We start from the raw sequence: 20,934 nt of genomic DNA, 5'->3' as shown, positions 1-20,934 counted from the left end.
CAGGCCCCCCTCAACGTCGTTTTTGATGTCTGAATCCTCGATCAACCAGGACTTTTTGCCCCTCGGTCCACCCGACCTACTAGGACTTCCCACCTAGCCGCAACTAGGACTTTTTGCCCCTCGGTCTATCCGACCTACTAGGACTTCCCACCTAGCTGCAACTAGGACTTTTTGCCCCTCGGTCCACCCGACCTACTAGGACTTCTCACCTGGTGTCTGGTCCTCTTCATTCATTCACGGGAGCACCCACTTCCTTTGTTTAAGGTTCAAACCACATGGTTAGATCTGGATCATGGCTCATCCGGCGATTAGTCCGGTGAAGAGCGGTCTCACTCTGATACCACTTGTTAGCACCGATGGAATCAAAATATCTCTACAATGGCATGATATTATCCACTTTGGGCCTAAGCCCTCATGACTTTGTTCTTGGGTTCTCCCCAAAAGGTCTCATACCAATGGAGATACTTTTCATCCTTTTAACCCCATGATCTTTTCTATGTGCTTTAGATGTGAGACTATGTTTGCACCCTTGCAACCCAACAAAAGAAGTCGACGAACTCAGTGCATCGAAGGTACGAGGAACTACAGAAGATTACTCAGGTGGAATAAGAAAGACACACGGGGAGTGAGCCAGAAAAGCTCAGTGCATCCAAGAGACGAGAACCTAGGAGGAAAGCTGCACAAGGTAAGATAGTGAGATGAGTTGAGTGACCTATACTTGGGACGGGGGTAGACCACACACACATTAATTAACAAAAATACTATCATAACAAAAAGAGACACAATTATTTATTTGGTTCACAACCCTAAGGTTGCTACGTCTAAGGTCTACGCATAAGTCGTTTGTCCACTATCCTTCTTTTCTTTGGTAAGGTGCTCGAGGTGGAGAAACCACTAACACAATCTAAGTACAAGATACTAGAGAAAAATGGAAAACATAATACTTTGGATGCATCTTTGGTCGTGGTTGTCTGCTATTTTGAACACAAGCTCCTCATATTCTTTTATAGCCTTACTGTTGATGCAATCATGCTCAAAGAATATAATTTTAATGTTTAAGAATATTTAAGTTAAGGCTAATGAAATGAAATCTCACTTGTGCGATAAGTGTGTAGAGAAAAATTCTCATAGATTGGAGACTGGATGCAAGGAAAGTCCAAGAAGGTCGCTTTGCCGGAGAGAGCTGAATGGCTGAGTGGTGAACTGTCGAATGCCGAGCAGAATGGCCGAGCCGAGTGGTCGAGCTGCCGGAGTGCTGAGAGCAGAGTGGCCGAGCCGAGTGCCGATGGCCGAACTGCCTAGTGGCCGAGCCGAGTGGCCGAACCGCCGAATGGCCGAATGCCGAGCCGAGTGGGCCGAACCGCCAAATGGCCGAGCCGAGTGGCCGAGCCGGTGGCCGAATGGCCGAACTGCCGAGTGACCGAGCCGAGTGGCCGAATGGCCGAATGGCCGAACTGCCGAGTGGCCGAGCCGAGTGGCCGAACTGCCGAATGGCCGAGCCGAGTGGATGAGTGGTCGAGGCCTGCGTTCAACGCAGTTTCCTTAAAACAGATTCGCCCCTCACGACGGACGTCTATTTCCCAGGATACAACGACAATACCAGATCGTTTCCGGCGAACTGACTACACCAAAAAACTATCACAGGGGAAAGCAGAGGAAGAAAGGAAGAGAGGGATCGAGAATGCTCTTATTCTCTTTCCCATCGCTGCCTCGCTGCCTCTTTTATAACCTCGCACCATATCTCCAATTAATTGGAGATTAATGGTGGAATTGATGGCTTGATTCGAAACGTCTAATTAACTCTGGCCGTTTCAACGTCAGGTAATAACTCTTGTCCGTTTCATTGCAGCCAACGTTACAAAAAATTGAAAGGAATGGCAAAATGTTGGTTCATCTGCTTGGGCAAATTATGCCCTGACCGGTCCGACATTCGACGCGCGCAGGTCGCGCTCGCACACAAGTTACCTTGCGGGCAGTGCAATCCGGGCCCTGGATTTGCACCCCCCCTGCGCACCCACGCGTGAGAGAGAGCCTCTCCCCTTGCATTTGTTCACAACATCAATGCTTGTGATACAATATAAACCAACCAAGTTGCCCTTCAACTACCAATGTGGGACTAAAGTCCTCCATATGAGGGTCTTCTCCATCCTTCCATTTCATTGTTTCCATTCATATTTCCAACAATCCCCCACATGAATGGAAACTGGTATGTGATAGCTTTCAGCAGTAAAGTCCGGCATAGGATAGGTAGGTTTTTATCCTTTGAACCTTCCCTTATGATAATATGTTTGCTTATTGGTTGATTTAGTAGACGCGATGTCTTTGAACCAATCGACCATTCATATAAGCATTGACACATTTCATACAGGACTTTCCCTGATATAGTTCAGTTCTCATGAGTGTGTTCGTTCTTGGCCATGAACACGCCTGGTTCTGCGAGAAGGTTTAAGATTTGTGCCTTCCAAATCTCTTCGAAGCGGCCCCACTTCTTTCTCACATAGGTGATCACTCAAGAGTATTCCGCACTACTCTACTGGATCATTAAAAGCTGTGCGCTTATCCTCCATCCTATCACTATTACATTGGGTCATTTCTTCCTATAGTGATGTTCCTTAGTCAGTGCAGTTAGGTTGTCCCTTTGAACCTAGTTCTTGGGATCTCCAGTCTGCATAGGTTGGGTTTCCTTTGCACCAACATTTGCTATCGGCATCAAACCCATCCTTCGAGATGAGCTCGCGACTAACTCTCTATTTAACCCTTTGGTTAGTGGATCCGCTAGGTTATCCTTTGACTTTACATAGTCAATAGTGATAACTCCCGTTGAGAGTAGTTGTCTAATAGTGTTATGTCTACGACGCATATGTCTAGACTTTCCATTATACAAATGGCTTTGTGCCCGTCCAATTGCTGACTGACTGTCACAATGTATGCATATTGCGGGCACAGGTTTCGGCCATTTAGGAATATCTTCTAAAAATTATCGTAACCATTCAGCCTCTTCACCACATTTGTCAAGGGCTACGAACTCAGACTCCATTGTGGATCTAGTTATTATGGTTTGTTTAGAAGATTTCCATGACACAGCAGCACCTCCTAAAGTGAATAAATATCCACTTGTAGACTTAGAGTCTTTTACTTCAGATATCCAATTAGCATCGCTGTATCCCTCGATCACCGATGGATATCTTGTATAGTGCAGCCCATAATCACGAGTGTAACGCAAATACCTTAGTATTCTTGTTATTCCTTTCCAATGCTCAACACCGGGATTACTCGTGTATCTACTCAGTTTGCTTACTGCGTAGGCTAAGTCTGGTCGTGTACAACTCATTAGGTACATCAGACTTCCAATCACTCTAGAGTACTCTATCTGAGAGCTACTCTTTCCTCGATTTTTCGATAGATGTTGACTCATATCTATCGGAGTCCGTGCCAACGCAGTATCATTCTTATTGAATTTCTCAAGAATCTTATCCACATAATGGGACTGACTAAGAACAAGTCCTTCAGCTGTTCTAAGAATTTTAATTCCTAAAATTACATCAGCTAGACCCATGTCTTTCATGTCAAATCTTGAATTCAATATTTCCTTAGTGGATTTAATTATCTTATCATTATTTCCAATGATAAGTATGTCATCTACATAAAGACACAAGATGACAAAACCATCTTCAATGGTTTTGCTGTAGATACATTTATCACACTCATTGATTCTAAATCCACTATTCAACATGACGTTGTCGAATTTCTCATGCCACTGCTTAGGAGCTTGTTTCAAGCCATACAGTGACTTGACCAATCTACATACCTTATTTTCCTGTCCTGGAGCAGAAAATCCTTCAGGTTGTTCCATGTAGATTTCCTCTTCTAAATTACCATTTAGAAAAGCGGTCTTAACATCCATTTGATGTATTTCCAAATTCCACAATGTGACAATTGCTAATAACACTCTAATAGAGGTTATTCTTGATACTGGAGCATATGTATCAAAATAGTCAAGGCCTTCACGCTGTCGGTAACCCTTAATTACCAATCTAGCCTTGTATCTATCTATTGTGCCATCCGATTTCTTTTTCCTCTTAAAAATCCACTTACAGCCTAATGGTTTACTTCCAGGAGGAAGATCCACAAGCTCCCAAGTATGATTTTGTAAGATAGAAGTAATTTCAGATGCAATCGCTTCTTTCCAGTGAGGTCCTTCAGAAGATCTTAAAGCTTCTGTATAATTCTGTGGTTCACTTTCCAACATAAAAGTGATAAAATCCGATCCATAGGATTTTTCCACACGAGCTCTTTTACTCCGTCTAAGCTCTACCTCTTCTGGTTCACCCTCATGTTCTTCTTCTTGTGTTTCAAAGGTCCTCTTTGAGGAACTTGCTTCCTCTCTTGACTTATACGGAAACACATCTTCGAAGAATGAGACATTTCTCGATTCAATTATCGAGTTCTTATGTATTTCCGGAATTAGCGATTCATACACTAGAAATCGGTAAGCACTACTATTCTGTGCATATCCTAGGAATATGCAGTCAATAGTTTTTGGTCCTATTTTAACCCTTTTTGGATTAGGTACCAACACCTTAGCAAGACACCCCCACACTCGCAAGTATTTATAGGATGACTTTCTACCATTCCATAATTCATAAGGGCTCTTGTCTATATTTTTCCGGGGTACCTTATTTAATAGGTAATTCGCTGTTAGCACAGCCTCTCCCCATAAATTTTCTGGTAGCCCAGAACTTAATAAAAGAGCATTCATCATCTCTTTTAAAGTTCGATTCTTCCTCTCAGCAACACCATTTTGCTGAGGAGTATATGGAGCTATTGTTTCGTGCCTGATTCCATGTTCAGCACAAAACTCAGCGAATGGTGAAACATATTCACCTCCTCGATCACTTCGAACCACCTTAATCTTCTTATTAAGATGATTTTCAACCTCAGTTTTATAGAGAATAAATTTCTCTATAGCCTCATCCTTACTTTTTAGAAGATACACATAACAGAATTTTGTGTTATCATCTATAAAAGTAATAAAATATTTATTTCCACCACGTGTTGGAACCCCTTTTAGGTCGCACACGTCTGTATGGATTAAGCCGAGTGGTTCTGTGTTTCTTTCAACATGTTGAAAAGATGACCTTGTCATCTTCGCTTCAACGCAAGTCTTACACTTTTGTTTCGGGTCAAGTAGGAATGTCGGAATGCTTTGCATGTTAATTAATCTTCGTATCGAATTGTAATTAACATGACCTAGTCTACTATGCCACAACACAGATGACTCAAGCATATAAGAGGAAGAACTTTCATTTTTATTCATCTTAGGCCTAATGGCCATTACACTGAGCTTAAAAAGCCCTTCATTTTCATATCCCTTCCCTACAAACATTCCATTTTTGGACAACACTACCCTGTCCGACTCAAAAACAATGCGAAAGCCATGCTTGCTTAAAAGTGATCCGGACACTAGATTCTTTCGAACCTCCGGAACATACAACACATTGTTCAGAGTTAAATCCTTGCCCGAAGTCATCTTCAGCACCACTTTTCCACGGCCCTTGATTTCCGAGGTTGCTGAATTCCCCATATACAGTTTATCTCCATCTTTAACTTCTTCAAAGTCATGGAGAAGCTCCTTGTTGCAGCACACATGTTTGGTGGCTCCTGTATCAATCCACCACTGCCGCGGATTTGAACCGATGAGGTTCACTTCTGAAATGACTGCGCAGAGATCCATATCTGGCCCCTCACTCACATTAGCCTCATGCTTCTTCTTTGGCTTTCTGCACTCAGAAGATTTGTGACCAATTCGGTCACAGTTGAAGCATTTCCCCGTGAATTTCTTTTTGATAATGCCTCCTTTAGGCTCCATCTTGGAATACTTTGACTTCTTCCGTTTTGAGCCCTCGCCATGTTCAACAACATTGGCTTTGACCATTGCCTGAGTGAATGATCGTTTGTCCGAGCTCCTGTTGTCTTCCTCAATCCGGAGTCGGACGATGAGCTCCTCGATATTCATCTCCTTTCTTTTGTGCTTCAAATAATTCTTGAAGTCCTTCCAGCCGGGAGGGAGCTTCTCTATGATTGCTGCCACCTGGAAGGTTTCACTCAGCATCATGCCTTCTGAGTGAATCTCGTGCAGGATCACTTGAAGTTCCTGGACTTGGCTGATCACCGTCTTGGAGTCCACCATTTTGAAGTCCAGGAATCGGCCAACAACAAATTTCTTGGCCCCCGCATCCTCTGTTCTGTATTTCAGGTCTAAGGATTCCCATAATTCCTTAGCCGACTTCTTTGAGCAATATACATTATATAATGCATCTGCCAAACAGTTAAGGATATAGTTTCTGCAAAGAAACTCCGAGTGCTTCCAAGCCTCCACAGCATTGAAGGTTTGGGCATCTAAAGTACCCTCAGGTACCTTAGGTGGTTCTTCAGTCAAGAACCTAGCCAGATTAAGAGTGGTCAAGTAGAAAAGCATTTTCTGCTGCCACCTCTTGAAATTCATTCCCATGAATTTCTCTGGCTTCTCGGCATGATTGATTGGGACTGACCCAATCGGTACAGTAGGTACAGTAGGAGTGGTTACCTGCACCTGTTGAGTAGTTGGCTCTGCTACTGTCATCTCAACTTGGTCCGCAGCCATTGCAACAGAAACGAATCTGTTTTAAGACTGTTAACAATGCTTTGCCAGAGAGAGCTGAATGGCTGAGTGGTCAACTGCCGAATGCCGAGCAGAATGGCCGAGCCGAGTGCCGAGCAGAGTGGTGAGCAGAGTGGCCGAGCCGAATGGCAGAACTGCCTAGTGCCGAGCCGAATGGCCGAATGCCGAATCGGCCGAGAGCCGAGTGGGCCGAATGTCGAATCGCCGAGTCGAGTGGGCGAATGCCGAGTGGCCGAGCCGAGCCGAGCCGAGTGGGAACCGAATGCCGAATCGAGCCGAGCCGAGTGGGCCGAATGGCCGAATCGCCGAGCCGAGTGGGATGAGTGGTCGAGGCCTGCGTTCAACGCAGTTTCCTTAAAACAGATTTGCCCTCACAACAGACGTCTATTTCCCAGGATACAACGACAATACCGGATTGTTTCCGGCGAACTGACTACACCAAAATACTATCACTGAGAAAGCAGAGGAAGAAAGGAAGAGAGGGATCGAGAATGCTCTTCCTATTCTCTCCCATCGCTGCCTCCTCTTTTTATAACCTCGCACCATATCTCCAATTAATTGGAGATTAATGGTGGAATTGATGGCTTGATTCGAAACGTCTAATTAACTCTGGCCGTTTCAACGCCAGGTAATAACTCTTGTCCGTTTCATTGCAGCCAACGTTAAAATGAAAGGAATGGTGTTGGTTCATCTGCTTGGGCAAATTATGCCCTGACCGGTCCGACATTCGACGCGCGCAGGTCGCGCTCGCACACAAGTTACCTTGCGGGCAGTGCAATCCGGGCCCTGGATTTGCACCCCCCCTGCGCACCCACGCGTGAGAGAGAGCCTCTCCCCTTGCATTTGTTCACAACATCAATGCTTGTGATACAATATAAACCAACCAAGTTGCCCTTCAACTACCAATGTGGGACTAAAGTCCTCCATATGAGGGTCTTCTCCATCCTTCCATTTCCATTGTTTGATGGATATCAATTGATTGATGTTGATCAAAAATCAAACAGAATCTTATCGATTTATTATTTAATTCCATCACAATCAACTGATGTCGATTATAAATTGAATAGAAGCTTATCAATTCTATTCTTCGATTTGATTGATGTCATCAATCAATTGATGGTAGACATCAATTGATATTTAAATTATCGACAAAAATCATACAAATTTAGAAGACTTAGAAGTTGTTCAATTGAAGGTATGCATCAATCGACTAATATTTAAAAAGAAACTTGTAGTTCAAGTTCTAGTTAAGGTTTCATATACAAGGAAAATGAGAACAATTTGAAGGCAAAGCTCCCATCTTAAGCCAACATTTTCATCTATGGAAGGTTTCTCCACTTCAGATTTGGTCCCAGAAGAAGGAAATCGATAAAGGTGGTAGAATACTAGGATAAGCTTGGACGTAGTCACCTCAGGGGAGGCGGTGAACTAGGTAAAACCACCTATGTTAGCATTGTGTGTGCACTGTGTTTCTTTTGCTTCAAAGTTTTCGCTTCACAAATCTCAATGACAAAGCGATTAGAACTATTCAACTCTCCTTCTAGCTCTCAAGATCCTAATAAGTGATATCAAAGCAAGATCGTACCGGAGGACTCATATCCAAAAGGGCAAAAGTTTCGAGCTGCAAAGATGTCGTTGAAAGAGGGCCACAACACTACTAGACCATCTTCTTTGAATGAACCAACTTTGCTTACTGGAACAGTCTCATGGAGCACTACCTCATGACTGAAATCAACATGTAGTTCTCTGTGATTGAGGGTTTCACTGCACCAACCTCGGAAGATGGAAGACAGAATCCTCAAGATGGTCGGTTGATCAAAAGCAATGGCAATCGTAACTCTACAATGCAGATTGCCCTCTGAGTAACTAACCAAGGTTGGTCCATTCTAAAGTGTCATGGAGCTATGGGACAAGCTCATTGAGCTGGATGAAGGTACAAAGGGTTCTAGAATTGCCAAAAGAGATCTTCTCATCAATTAAATGTAGAACTTCATGATGAGAGAAAGTGAAACTGTAAGTCAACTTCATGGAAGGTTCAAGAAACTTCTAAATGGACTCCATTCCATCATAGAAAGGGTGGAAAACAAAGACCTCATCATGTATGCACTAAAAGTCTTCTCTTTGTGGTCATCTATAGTGGATGCTTATAAAATTTCTAGGGATTTGTCAATTGTTAAGTTAGACGAATTATTTTGTGAATTAGAACTACATGAACAAGTTAATTCAAGCCACAAGAAGAAGGTGATAGCTAGCAATTTGATATATTATTTTAATTCATTTCTCAATGTTTTAATGCACTCATACAATTTATTCACATTACTTATCATGTTTTATGAGCATTGGATCGTTTAGAGCTTTAGTGCAAATATCTTATAATTGATGGCCCTAATGTTTAAATTGATACATACTATGTTTTGTAGGATATATCAGGAACATATCCAGGAATTTTAGGGCCTACTCAGCAAGAAACATGGCCTAGCCATGCCCTTGACATGACCAAGTTGTGTCCTTCAATGACCTCTTCGATCAGCATTAATTCAAAGCGAACAACTTGTGACACAGTCTACCCATGCCATTTAGCATGGCCATGTCACACTTGGTCAGAACCTAGCACAGCCAGGGCATGCCTACATGCACGATCGTGCTACATTTAATCAGAGTTTGGCATGGCCAGGGCATGCCAGATGTTGTGGGATTGCATGGCTAAGCGCTAGTTCATGGTTTAGGCTAGTTCAAGGGGTTGGTATAAGAGGGAAAAGTTGGCTCAACCATAGGGGATCACTCTACACAATCATTCCTTTCTCCACCGACATCTCTACCTTCTCCACCTCTCCTTCTCGGATTAGAGAGGAGAGTCCGCTCCACTTTCGGCGACCTCCGACGATCTCCACCACTTCACCAGCATTCCCCTTCTTTCTCGGATTTGAGGAAGAGGGCCCATTTCATCTCCGATGGAACTCCAAGCTTGGATCATCCACCATGCTCCTGGATTACGGAGTTTGAACCATTCCACCATTGCAACTTCATCTTCAGAGACTTGATCGAGCTCTCCATTGGATTTCATCATGAAGCTCATCATCCATACACATTGAGTTTCCCTTAGTTTGCTTTTAACTCCTCTTGTTTAGTTTTAATTTTCAATTGCTAGTTGTTGAGGTTGTTACTCTCTTTACATTTCCTTTTCCTTGTCATTTTGATGGAGGATTAGCTGCAGTTTATTATGCTCACCATGTGTTTGTTGAATTATCCCTTTCGCCAGTTATGTTATAATTTGACGATGATGTTAGTTTAGTTACTTGCAATGGTTTCTCTTGTGTAATTGTAGTTCATTCGTGCTTTGCAATCAAGTGATTTCATGACAAATTGGTTTAGTTCAATTTCTCCATTCCAATCTTAACTTGCATAGATGCATTTTCCCACTTGCATTATCTTTAATTGCTTATCAAACCCCCAAATATTGCTTAACCCCTTTGTCTAGAGACAATTCCCACCATAGCATCCTTGAGATATGATTTGGACCCAACCACTATATTGTGCTAGTAAAAGTGAGTTTATTAAATTGACATCATAGTGTGGCACACGATGACACATTTATAAATACACTCACTTAGAAGTGTTAAGTTTTGGTGTTGTTGTTGGGGATCACCAATGTGTTTGCTAGTCTTTAGGATTTGTAATAATTTTTATTTATTCTTTGTTCTTTGAGCTTTTTGATCTTGTTTGCTGGTGTGCAATGTATGATTAGATCATCTTGCAACAACTTATTTGATTTTGATCCAAAAATAGATAAATTTTCATGCCTTACAAAGATCTTAGAGAGGATCTTCCATTGCTTCTGTTAGTAATCTTCTAGAGTTTGAGAACGACATGGCAAACAACAATCAGACACTAAAAGAGATTGTAGCGTCAGATGTTGCTTATCAGTCATTATGTATTGATAGTGCCCTTAGCTCACAAAACAAATGAAGTATAGGGGCCACGAGTCGTATTTTTCCAAGGACTAGTAGAAAGTTGTATGAATCAAGTTAGAATGTCGTTCTTTTTGGATTTTTCAAATGTAGATGAGGTTTTGATATTTTCAACAAAATGTAAATGAAAGAAACAAATGGAATGAAACCTATTCTTGAAGCTGATACTATCAAGTAAGAAAACTAGAATGGCAAAACCTAACAATGTAGTAGATGAAAAAGAAACAAATGCGACAATCAAAAGCAAGAAACATGAAATCAAAGATAAGGTCTGACAAGCAAATGTATGGATTCAATCTAAGGCAACAATGCAAAAAGTAAAATTCAAATTCTAATGTATGAACTCAAAACATCACAAGCTAATAAAGGATGAAATTCAGATTCAATCAACGTTGAACATCTGATCTCTTGAACAACTATCTCAATTGTAGGACACAAACACAATCAAACTGATCAAATACAATGAATTACAACTACATTAAATCCTTCAGCTAACAAAATCTGATATAACATCAAGAATTGATACGGAATTGTAATCAATATCCTGAAACTTAACAATATCAACATCAGAGAGTAAAAGAAAATCAAGGAATCAAAGAGTAAATCAAATGACAGAATTCAACTACACAAACTAGTGAATCAATCAAGCAATTTGAATTCAAATTCATAACAGAACTGATTAATTGAGTTTCAGAAATCAACAAAAAGAAACAGATGAAAACAGTAAAACAGAAATGAAATGAGATCTCAAATCTTCCCTTTCCTCTTGATTCCCTTCTTGCCGTCGCACAAGACCTGATCAAAGATCAGATATCCCATAGTACAATCACGTAGTTTAGCTCAACATGAGTGAAATCAGATCTGAACAAACACACGCAAGAAACCCTCTCGCGATGAGCAGAACAGAGCAAATCTACAATCAGCTGTAAATCGGAGATCTTCACGCTAATTCTTGAAACCAAACTTGAATGCTTGTGATTTAATCTCAGAAATAACCCAGAGTCTTCAAAGAACCCCTTCAATTTCTCCAGATTTCTCTGATTCTCTTGAATTTCAGATCGGGATCAAGAAGTCGCGGCGGAAGCAGATCAGCTAAAGAAACCCTCAACAACAGATCTTCCTTTGAAATTGTAGTTGAACATGGCTCGTAATTTTCCTTAGAGATCCAAAAATCAATTGGAAGGGAAAGAATTTGAAGATTCGGCCGCGCAAGATCAAAAATAGAGGAAAAAATGATGAAGAAAAGAATGCTACAGTAACCGTAATTTCTCGGTACTGTAGCTTCTCGTTATAACTGGGTACTGTGCTTAGTTGGTTCGGCTAGCTTGGGTTAAACCTGAGTTAGCTTGATTCAATCAATTCAGCTCCAAATTGGCTCCGGTTCGGCTCTAATTCACACTTGAATCATGAATCATGAATCATGAAAGTTGGCTTGACTTGATCTCAATCGGGCTCGATCGTTGTTCAATTTGGATCCTACAAAGAGTCAAGTTCAATTAATACAAAATTAATCATTAAATCATAGAAATTAGATCAATCATCCAAATATACATTATACCACAAATGCAATCAAATCATATCCATTAAGTAATTAACTGTTCACACAAAAATCCAAAATGAATCAACAAAATACAATAAAATCCTAACTCATCAAATTCCCCCACACTTACCCTTGTGCGTCTTGCTCAAGTCAAAACAATAAAACTAAGAAACTCAACTACCATCGTACCCCCTAGATCATTCTCAATCATAATTAGAAACAATTGAAAGAGAATTACCCAAAGTTGTAGAGTCTCAAAAGCTTAAGCCCATGAACTAGACTCTTGTACTTGGTTAACCATATAACAAGTTTCATCCTTCATAATTAATTGAGATAAATGTATCACACTAAGTCTCACAAGGTTATTTTCAGTGAAGAAATTCAGTGCTCTCATCCTAATTCTAATTCATGATCAAAGTAAAGTACGGCTTACTCAAACAATTCAAGTTTCATGCATTTCCATAGGCTTGCTTGTTTTCTACTCTCCACTACCATTCTTGATTTGGAATCCACACCTATTAAGGCTTATTGAAGATATAAAGAAATCATCAACTGAGACAAATGAAATAAGAATTGTAGAAAGAAAATTCAAGAGAAAAAAAATTCAAAGAAGAAAGTGAATGAAAGTGATAGACATGGGTATAGTTAAATGCTAATCAATGAATCTTGCCCTCTTTCTAATTGCTTCTTTTTGTATCCTATTTGTTTCTCTGTGTTCTTCAAATCCCTGAATCAATTCTGAGCTAAATCTCTGAAATTCTCCTTATTGATACAAACTCACTTCACTTTTCACATCTTGCTTCAAGACTCACCATAAATGTGCCACTTTTGTTTTTCCTTTGAAATCAAACCAAATTTCTTCACATCTAGATTTTGTAAAAGCTAACAAATGGCAAACAATCATCAAAAACTACAATTCACCTCCTATTAATATGAAAATTCAATGTATCAATGGCACAAATTAACTCCAAAAATAATTTTTTCCAAACTGAAACATTTGTTTTTCTTTCCTTTTTCTTGTGGTTTATTCTCCATTCTTTTTCCATCTTGTAGCTTGATTACTAATGCTCATCAATCTACAATTTCCCTGCAATTCGAGTTCAGATCAGTAGCTCAAAAAAATCACAACTCAGCTGGAAAAATCACACTACAAATCTGTTTTCTTTTTTTCTGATTTTTTTTTCTTTTTCTTGCTGCCATCACAATTTGGAATAGATTCTCAATTTGTTGTTCAGTAAATGCTTGAATTGAATTAGCTTCATTGGTATTCATCAACTTCCCAAGATTTTGATACATAACTTGATACACTTGACACATTTTTCTTTTCTCTGAATTTCATTCTGTTTTTTTTTTTGATGTGATGCATTTTGAATCTGATTTGTGCCCATAGTTCTCACATCTCAATCCTACTTTTTCAAATGAGTTTCAACTGATTTATTAAAAACAATACAAGCAAGATAATTCATTTTTTTCACAGCTCCTCATCATTTTTTTCCAAACTGTTTCAGCTAATTTCAGCCCTGTTTTCTTGATCATAAACACATCATTAGCATTTCTTTAAATCTTTTATAGCTTCACAGCATAGTAGCTTCAGTAAGTTGGAATTACAACAGATCCACAAGGCTTTAAAATTTCAGAATCTGCTGAAAGAGATTTTGGCACTGAATTAGGTTTTTCAAACATCCAAGTTTTCTTTTTTTTTCTTCTTCTTCAGCAATTTTCAAAAGCTCATCTCAATAATGACTCTCCTTTAGCACTGAAATAAAAAGGTTGAATTCAGCTTGTAGTTGATCAGAACTAAATCTGAAACTTTAGAATTTAAGTTACTTGAAAAACTCAATTTTGTGCCATCTCTTGTAATACTTCTAACCTTTCCTTTTGCCATCATTTTCCAGAACTTAAACCTCTACCAGATTTACATTCAAGACTTTGACTTATTTCCAGAATTTAGACCCTCCAAAAACTAGAATCTCAGTTCCAAAACAACACTCCAAGACAAGTTCAGTTGACTTGAAAAATTCTGAGTTTTTGTGTTTCAAATCCTAATTTCTGAGCCTTTGCTCAGCAATAAAGTTGCTTACAATTTAGCTTAACTTCTGAACTCTATAGCTTCCCAATCTTAACAACTTTCCAGCAATATAGATCAGCTGATGACACTCAAAACAGATCCACAAAAACTTCAAAAATCCAGAAAGTCCAAAATTGACACACTGGTTTTCTTTTTGTTGCCTTTGTTCTGATTACATCTTTCTTGAAAAATTTTTAGCTTCATAATTCATCACAAAAACATTGTAGTATCAAATAATGATGAAGATATTAAGTGCTCTACTTAGAATTCTCATTGACACATTGCTTCTAATCAAAATTGGCACAAACCATCCCTCTATTGGCACTCTTCTCATTTTTTTCCTTTCCTTCTTCTCTTTTATTTCTTTTTACTGATCAAACAATATCAAACAACATCCTCACTGATCTTAATTAATGTCAACTTATCTCAGCTTGAAACACTCCAAATTTCAGTTCCAAATTGTAGTTCAATCACAAAAATGAAACATCCCAAAATTCAATAGAAGTAATACCATGAACATTGGCTCCACATTTGCTTGTATCATCAACAATTTCCACAATAATGAACACCTCCCCCACACTTAAATCTTTGACCGTCTCGGGCAAAGGAACATTAATAACATCCAAAAATATCCACATCCAAGAAAAATAAAAGATGAACCGAAATTAAGATGAAAAAGATTAAAGAAAAGTGGTGTGAAGCATAAGTGTAGCATAAAATTGTATGGGTGATGAAACAAATTTATTAACCTTCATAAATATGGATCCATCATAGAAAATATAGCCTCGAAAGAATCCAAGCAAGTTCTAGAGTAACAATCACATAAGTGCATCACACAAATAAGGTATAAACCTCACTAGGTAGAAAAATTACACTATCTCAATTTCATCATTCTAGACTCCATCACTAAGGGTAACTCAAGTATCCAAAAATTTTCATCCATGAACTTAAATTCCAAGAATAATCAATCAAATTTAACTCACTTTCAAAGGCCTCTAAAATGATGTAAAGAATTACTAAGGGGGGTACACTTATTCCTTAAACCAAACCATGCATGAAATAGTATTCACAATGAAGTTTTCAAACAAAAATGCTCATGAAAATGACATGTTATTACTGATATAAAGCTGAAAAAGAAAAGAAAAAATAAAGGATGGTATTAACAATGAAAAGAAAGTGTAAGATGAAAATAAACTCCCCTTTAGGTTGGGTAGATAGCATCCATGATGTCCAAATCATCCACCTCTAGCTCCTTTAGTTCTTTAAAAAAAAATTTCTTGAGCCGGTGGCCATTAACCTTTGATTCATTTAAGCCTTACTTTGTATAGAAAAATCTTGTATATCCATGCATTTTTCATTCTTGTAGGCACCAATTCATCTTTCTTCACAACACTAAGAATCAATAGTTTAAGTCTCCTTTGTGGTTTTCTCACTGATTTTACATTTTCCTCCAAGTAAATTCTATATACGCAAATGGTAGGACTAATACCAATCATATCATCCAATGTCCACCCTATAACTTTCCTTTGCTGCCTCAGATCTTGCAATGATTTTTCTTCCTGCTCTGATTCTAAATCCTGGGCATTAATTGTTGGGATCGGTGCGTTCGCTAGAGGGGGGTGAATGGCATTTTTCATCTTTTCCTGCAAAATCGTCAACGGAAGCACAAAATAGAACAAGACAAAAAGATCAACGCTAACCTGTTCGATTTACTTGGTATCCACCTCTTGCGAGGTGACTAATCCAAGGATCTATACATAGCACACGATCTTCCACTATGAAACTTCTCCTTCTCAAAGAACTCTTTGAAGGCGGAGAAACCTTTACAAATCGATCTCTTCCTTTCACAAGGTATGTAGTGAAGTTTAGAGGAAGAGGAGTGAGAGTTACAGGGATTGGAGTTTGTGCAAAAATGAGAGAAAGTGAACAGTTACATCTTTAATCGTCAAACTGTATTTTTATGTAATTCCCGACATCAGTCGACTGACTCAGGGAGCAGTCGACTAATGGGCTTCAATGGATAATTAATTAGTAATTAATTCTTCAGCTGTCAGCCCAACGGTCGTCCATCAGTCGACTGATCATCCACCAGTCAACTGATGCCAATTGACTAGTCTAAGCAAAACACTCGACCAATCTTGCTGTGTGCTTCTGGTTCAAGTCACCAGTCAACTGATGGCAGTGTTAATCGACTGGTCAAGCTGAAAATCCCCTTTCAGCTTCCTTCTTCATCCCTTAGCCTTGACGTAAACCTTCAAACGTCTTCTACAAGCCTCGTGCCCTTCCTTGCACTTGCTTGAGACATTTCTCTCAGCTTTCATCGTGCTAAGTCTTCCTTTGCCAAGAGGTCGCGCCTCCGGGACTTCACCTTTGCCAAGAGGTCGCGCCTCCGGGACTTCACCATTTGCCAAGTCTTCCAACCTGGACTTTCCTGTGAACTCAATTCACACAAGTTAGATCACCAATATTGCCTAATTTAAACTTATTTTAGCCAAACATTAAAATTCAATTCCACTTGGGGCAAGACTGCACCAACAATCTCCCCCTTTTTGATGTTTGACAAAAATTTATTTAAGTTAGGTCTTTAATATAGCAGTATATAATATCAGCAAAATAACCATAATCATAAAGCATGAATCATAAAACAATGAGCATGTATAAGCATGAATAAAAGCATAAGAACAAAAAAGATCATAAGTACAAAGGAGGCAGAAACAAATAGGAGGTAGGGCAAATGTTCAATAAGGAGCCTCACGCTTTAATAATAATAAATTTATTCGTTTAGGCATAAACTCTCCCTAAAATCTTACTCCCTCTATAACATACACCAACAATGGTTTGTAGCACCTAAAGTATAGGCTTGATCAATCCTATAGACCATAACAATGCTCCTAGAGCATGCATCAAAGAATAGTAGGTCAAAGGAGACGCAAATAGCCAAAAAAGGGTCAAAACAGTGATTTTCAGCCACATCAGTCGACTGGTCTCTGTATAAGTCGACTGATGTCTGATAAATTGATTTTCAGACCCGAATTTCAAAAATTCATAAGTAATTCAATTTTCGTTGAAAAATCACAAAATTTCATATGACCATTACTCATAACATATATGATATGTGAAAAATAATTTCAAAATATTTTGCCTATTAAAACTGAATTTTGATATAAAGTTTCAAAAACTTTAAAATTATTAATGGCATAAAGACTTTGTATCAACATTCTTGATTGGAAAGGTAGACTATTGGTAGGTGATAAATGGCTATTTGACCGGATAAATTAGGATCATATCGAGCTATTTTTGATTATATTTCATGTTATAAATTAGATTTGGGCTAATTCTTTATCTTAGATGAATTTGTGGTCTTTATTATAATTTTTCATTAATTTATGGGAATTTATGGATATTAATTTGTGTATTTGATTTTTGCAGGAAATTTAATTTGGAGGAAAATCAATCTTGGTTTGAGTCGAGTTCAAATTGGAATTCATATTTGGCTCAACCAGATGAGAAATGATATGTAACATGAAAAAGTCCAACATGAAATCAATATGACACACTGCATGCAGTGGATCCCACATCCATGCAGTGGGACCCACAGGCATACAGTTGAGTGTGTCATGTTGGTTTCATGTTGAGCTTTTTCATGCTACATATCATTGCTCCAACCAGATTTAGTCCAAATCAGAATTGATCTAGCCTAAATCAGACTTGATTCAACCCTATACATTTGATTCAGCCCAAATCCAATCTGATTAAATCAAATCTGTTTCAAGCCTTAATCTGGTTTAAATTGCCGGTTCAGCAGCACCGATTCACCGAACGGATAAAAATGCTAGGGTTTGCTGATTAACGGGGGGCTCGTCACTGTTAATTCCCAAAATCGCTACTACTGTTTTCTCCTTCCTCGATCTCGCGATCCCGAGCTCCCACCGTCTCCATTGCCTTCCGTCGCCATCTCCGTCACCCTTCCCCTTCATCCTTCATCCCCCATCAGCACAGATCAGAGGTGGCCGGAGCTGTGGTGGACGAGAGCCAAGCATCCGCCCTTCCTCTGTCGTTCATCTCCGTAGTTGTGAGCGGAGTGCCCAGCTGCGGTGGCCGGCTATAGCACACTCCTTCGCCGTTCATCCTCACTGTCACCAGAAAAAGGTAGGGTTAGGAGTTAAATTCCTTTGCTACTGATGTTTGTCTGTGGTTTGCAGCAGGGGTCAGCGGCAGAGGGATACGTCCTAGCTTCGACTTCTCCAATCGATTCTCGTCGTGAGCAGAGTGCCCGACGAGCCATTGTCATGTTGGCATGAAATCCACTGAAGTTCTGTGCTTCTGTTGTGTGCTGATCGGATCCATTCATCACCCTTCATCACAATCCCATGTTCTCTATTCTGAACCACAAGGGAAGGAAATCTAACCCTAACCATAGTTTAACCTAGCTTTAGTTGCTACTTTCTTAGCTTGTTAGATGCTGAGTTATTCAAACCCCCCCCCCCCCTCGCTGTTCCATGTGTGCTGAATGTTATAGAGGTTGTTGATTCGGTTGTGATGGTATTGACTTTATATGATGCAATTGAATCAAAGAACCTTGTGGAATTCATGACTTCTGTTATTGAGATGTTTTGGAACTGAATTTGAAATGGATTAGAAGGTTAACCTTGTTTCAATTGTATGTTAGTGATCAATATATTGTTGCATTGAATGGTGAATGAATCGGGTAGCTGTTATGAAGATTTTGTAGCTGTTTGGATTCTTGTTTTAGTGGTTTGAAACATGTGCACATGGATAATGAAATGCATTGTGAAATTGAGTTGATGATCCACTTAACATTGAGTTCCATGTATGAGTGTTGATATCTTTGTTGTTGAATGCTTGAAATGGATGTGTTTACATGAGTTCATGGATTTGTTATCTTGGTTATTGAATTGATCTTGTGAAGTGTTGCTTGATGTATAAGTATGGGATTTGCCATGAGTTGTGGATTATGAGCATGCTCGTGCTTGTTCACTAAAATTGTTGATACCATGGTTGTGTTTGTGAACCGGTTCAAATTAACTTAGATTTGTTGGATAAATTGTAATTTGTGTAAGTTGTTGTACCTTAATGTAGTGTTTGAATGATGTTGTAATTGTTCATGTTGTAATTGTATGATGGTTGTGTTGTTGGAATACTTGAATAAGAACAAGTTTATTAGGTTTGTTCATTTGTAAGAATTGTATAGTTCGTGTTGTATAGTTTATGTAGGATTCATTATGGTACGAAATGTTTGTTGTATGTTAGAATTGATGTAGAAAGCATGTTGTAGAGTTTAGATTGTAGGTTTGTGTATTAACAACATGTTGTATTCTATGTTTTGTGTATTAAGTGCGTTTGTGATGTAGGTAGAATTGTATTGTGTAATTAATTGGATTTAACATTCTTTCATAAATTGTAGAATTAAATTATTAATAAATGAAGTGTGTAAATAGGAATAAATAAAGTCAATAATAAAAATCCTGCACCATGTGTCTAGGATAGAACTTCCTGTCATTGAGTCCAAGAGAGACGACCCAGACCTCTCTATATTGCTTTAGCGATAAGTAGGGGTTTGGTAATAAATAAATAAATAATTTTGATGGGTGTAAGTGACACAACAAAATAAGGGAATAAAAGTATATAAATAAATCTCATATAAACACACCACATCAGTAGACATCACTATAGCATTTCTATAGAGTTATGAAACATATCTAATCCAAGAGAGACGACCCGGATGCCTGTTGTACTACGTTAGCGATAATAAGAGGTTTGGTTAATAAATAATTAATTAATTTTGATGGGTGTAAGTAACAACAAATAAGGAAAATGTATATAAATAAATCCCAACAAAACACCATCATCAAAATTTTGGCGTCTTTGCCGGGGACTCACATGATGTTTGTTTATGTTAGACTGGACATTGGTGTTCTTATTCATTTCATTCATTTGTTTTCTTGTTTATTCATTGATTCATTTATTCTTTTGTTCTTAATTGTTTAATTCTTTTGTTCTAATAACTTTGAGGATGTTGATTTCAGTGTCACTAAAGCTTGGTCGTGGCTTTTCTATATTGGAGAGGTGCACGAAAGTGTAGGGAATTGCACTGAGTCCCTAGGATCACTTTCATCGATGTTGTCTAGATCAGTCTGCAGAGTTGAGAACCCAGGGCGATCAAGAATCAAGGGACTCCTCTTGCGACAATCCATCTTCCCGGTGAAAGAGGAGTAATCTATCTCTTCTTGTTTTTCTTTCTTTTTGTGTATATACTTGTTCAGTTTCTTTTGTTTTTTTCTGTAAATAGGATGTGTATAAGTAGGATGTGTATAGTTTATTTGTTCTGTAAATAGGATGTGTATATATATTCTTTATTGTTTGTTTCCTTTCTTTGTACATATCACATGATTTGGTTAGTTTAGGATGTATATAATGATTTATTATTCTTACTTAGCTTAGGATGTGTGTATAAATAAATAACTTAGTTTAGGATTTGTGTATTTATTTATTTATGATTATTTCACAATAAATTTTCCCCCTGCATGACTTGATCATCTTAGGAATTGTGATAACTTAGTTATCTAAGTTTGTCAAATTTTAGAGATTCATAGACATGAAAGAGTTCTTGGATTATGTGAGGATACAACTTAGTGATGGATTTTACCTTCAATAGTTGAGATGATGACTATTTTAT

General features: G+C 38.7%; 1 protein-coding gene across 1 annotated transcript in view; it reads right to left on the bottom strand.

The window, feature by feature from the left end:
* LOC141827228 (uncharacterized) overlaps nucleotides 1-6,643 on the bottom strand; it is a 7,963-nt gene extending 1,320 nt beyond the window's left edge. The window contains exons 1-3 of the mRNA XM_074714463.1: nucleotides 6,092-6,643; nucleotides 5,339-5,938; nucleotides 3,809-4,504 (exon numbers count right to left, since the gene is read on the bottom strand). Coding sequence (XP_074570564.1) covers nucleotides 3,809-4,504; nucleotides 5,339-5,938; nucleotides 6,092-6,643 — 1,848 coding nt within the window. The remainder of the gene's footprint in view (nucleotides 1-3,808; nucleotides 4,505-5,338; nucleotides 5,939-6,091) is intronic.
* Nucleotides 6,644-20,934: the final 14,291 nt, after the last annotated feature.

This window comes from Curcuma longa, chromosome 1 (assembly GCF_044706935.1).
Source record: "Curcuma longa cultivar G26 ecotype Majalengka, Jawa Barat chromosome 1, ITB_CL_G26_1.1, whole genome shotgun sequence".
In the NCBI taxonomy this organism is placed as follows: domain Eukaryota; kingdom Viridiplantae; phylum Streptophyta; class Magnoliopsida; order Zingiberales; family Zingiberaceae; genus Curcuma; species Curcuma longa.
Note: the sequence above shows the minus strand (reverse complement) of the source record. Positions and strands in the feature narration are given on the sequence as shown.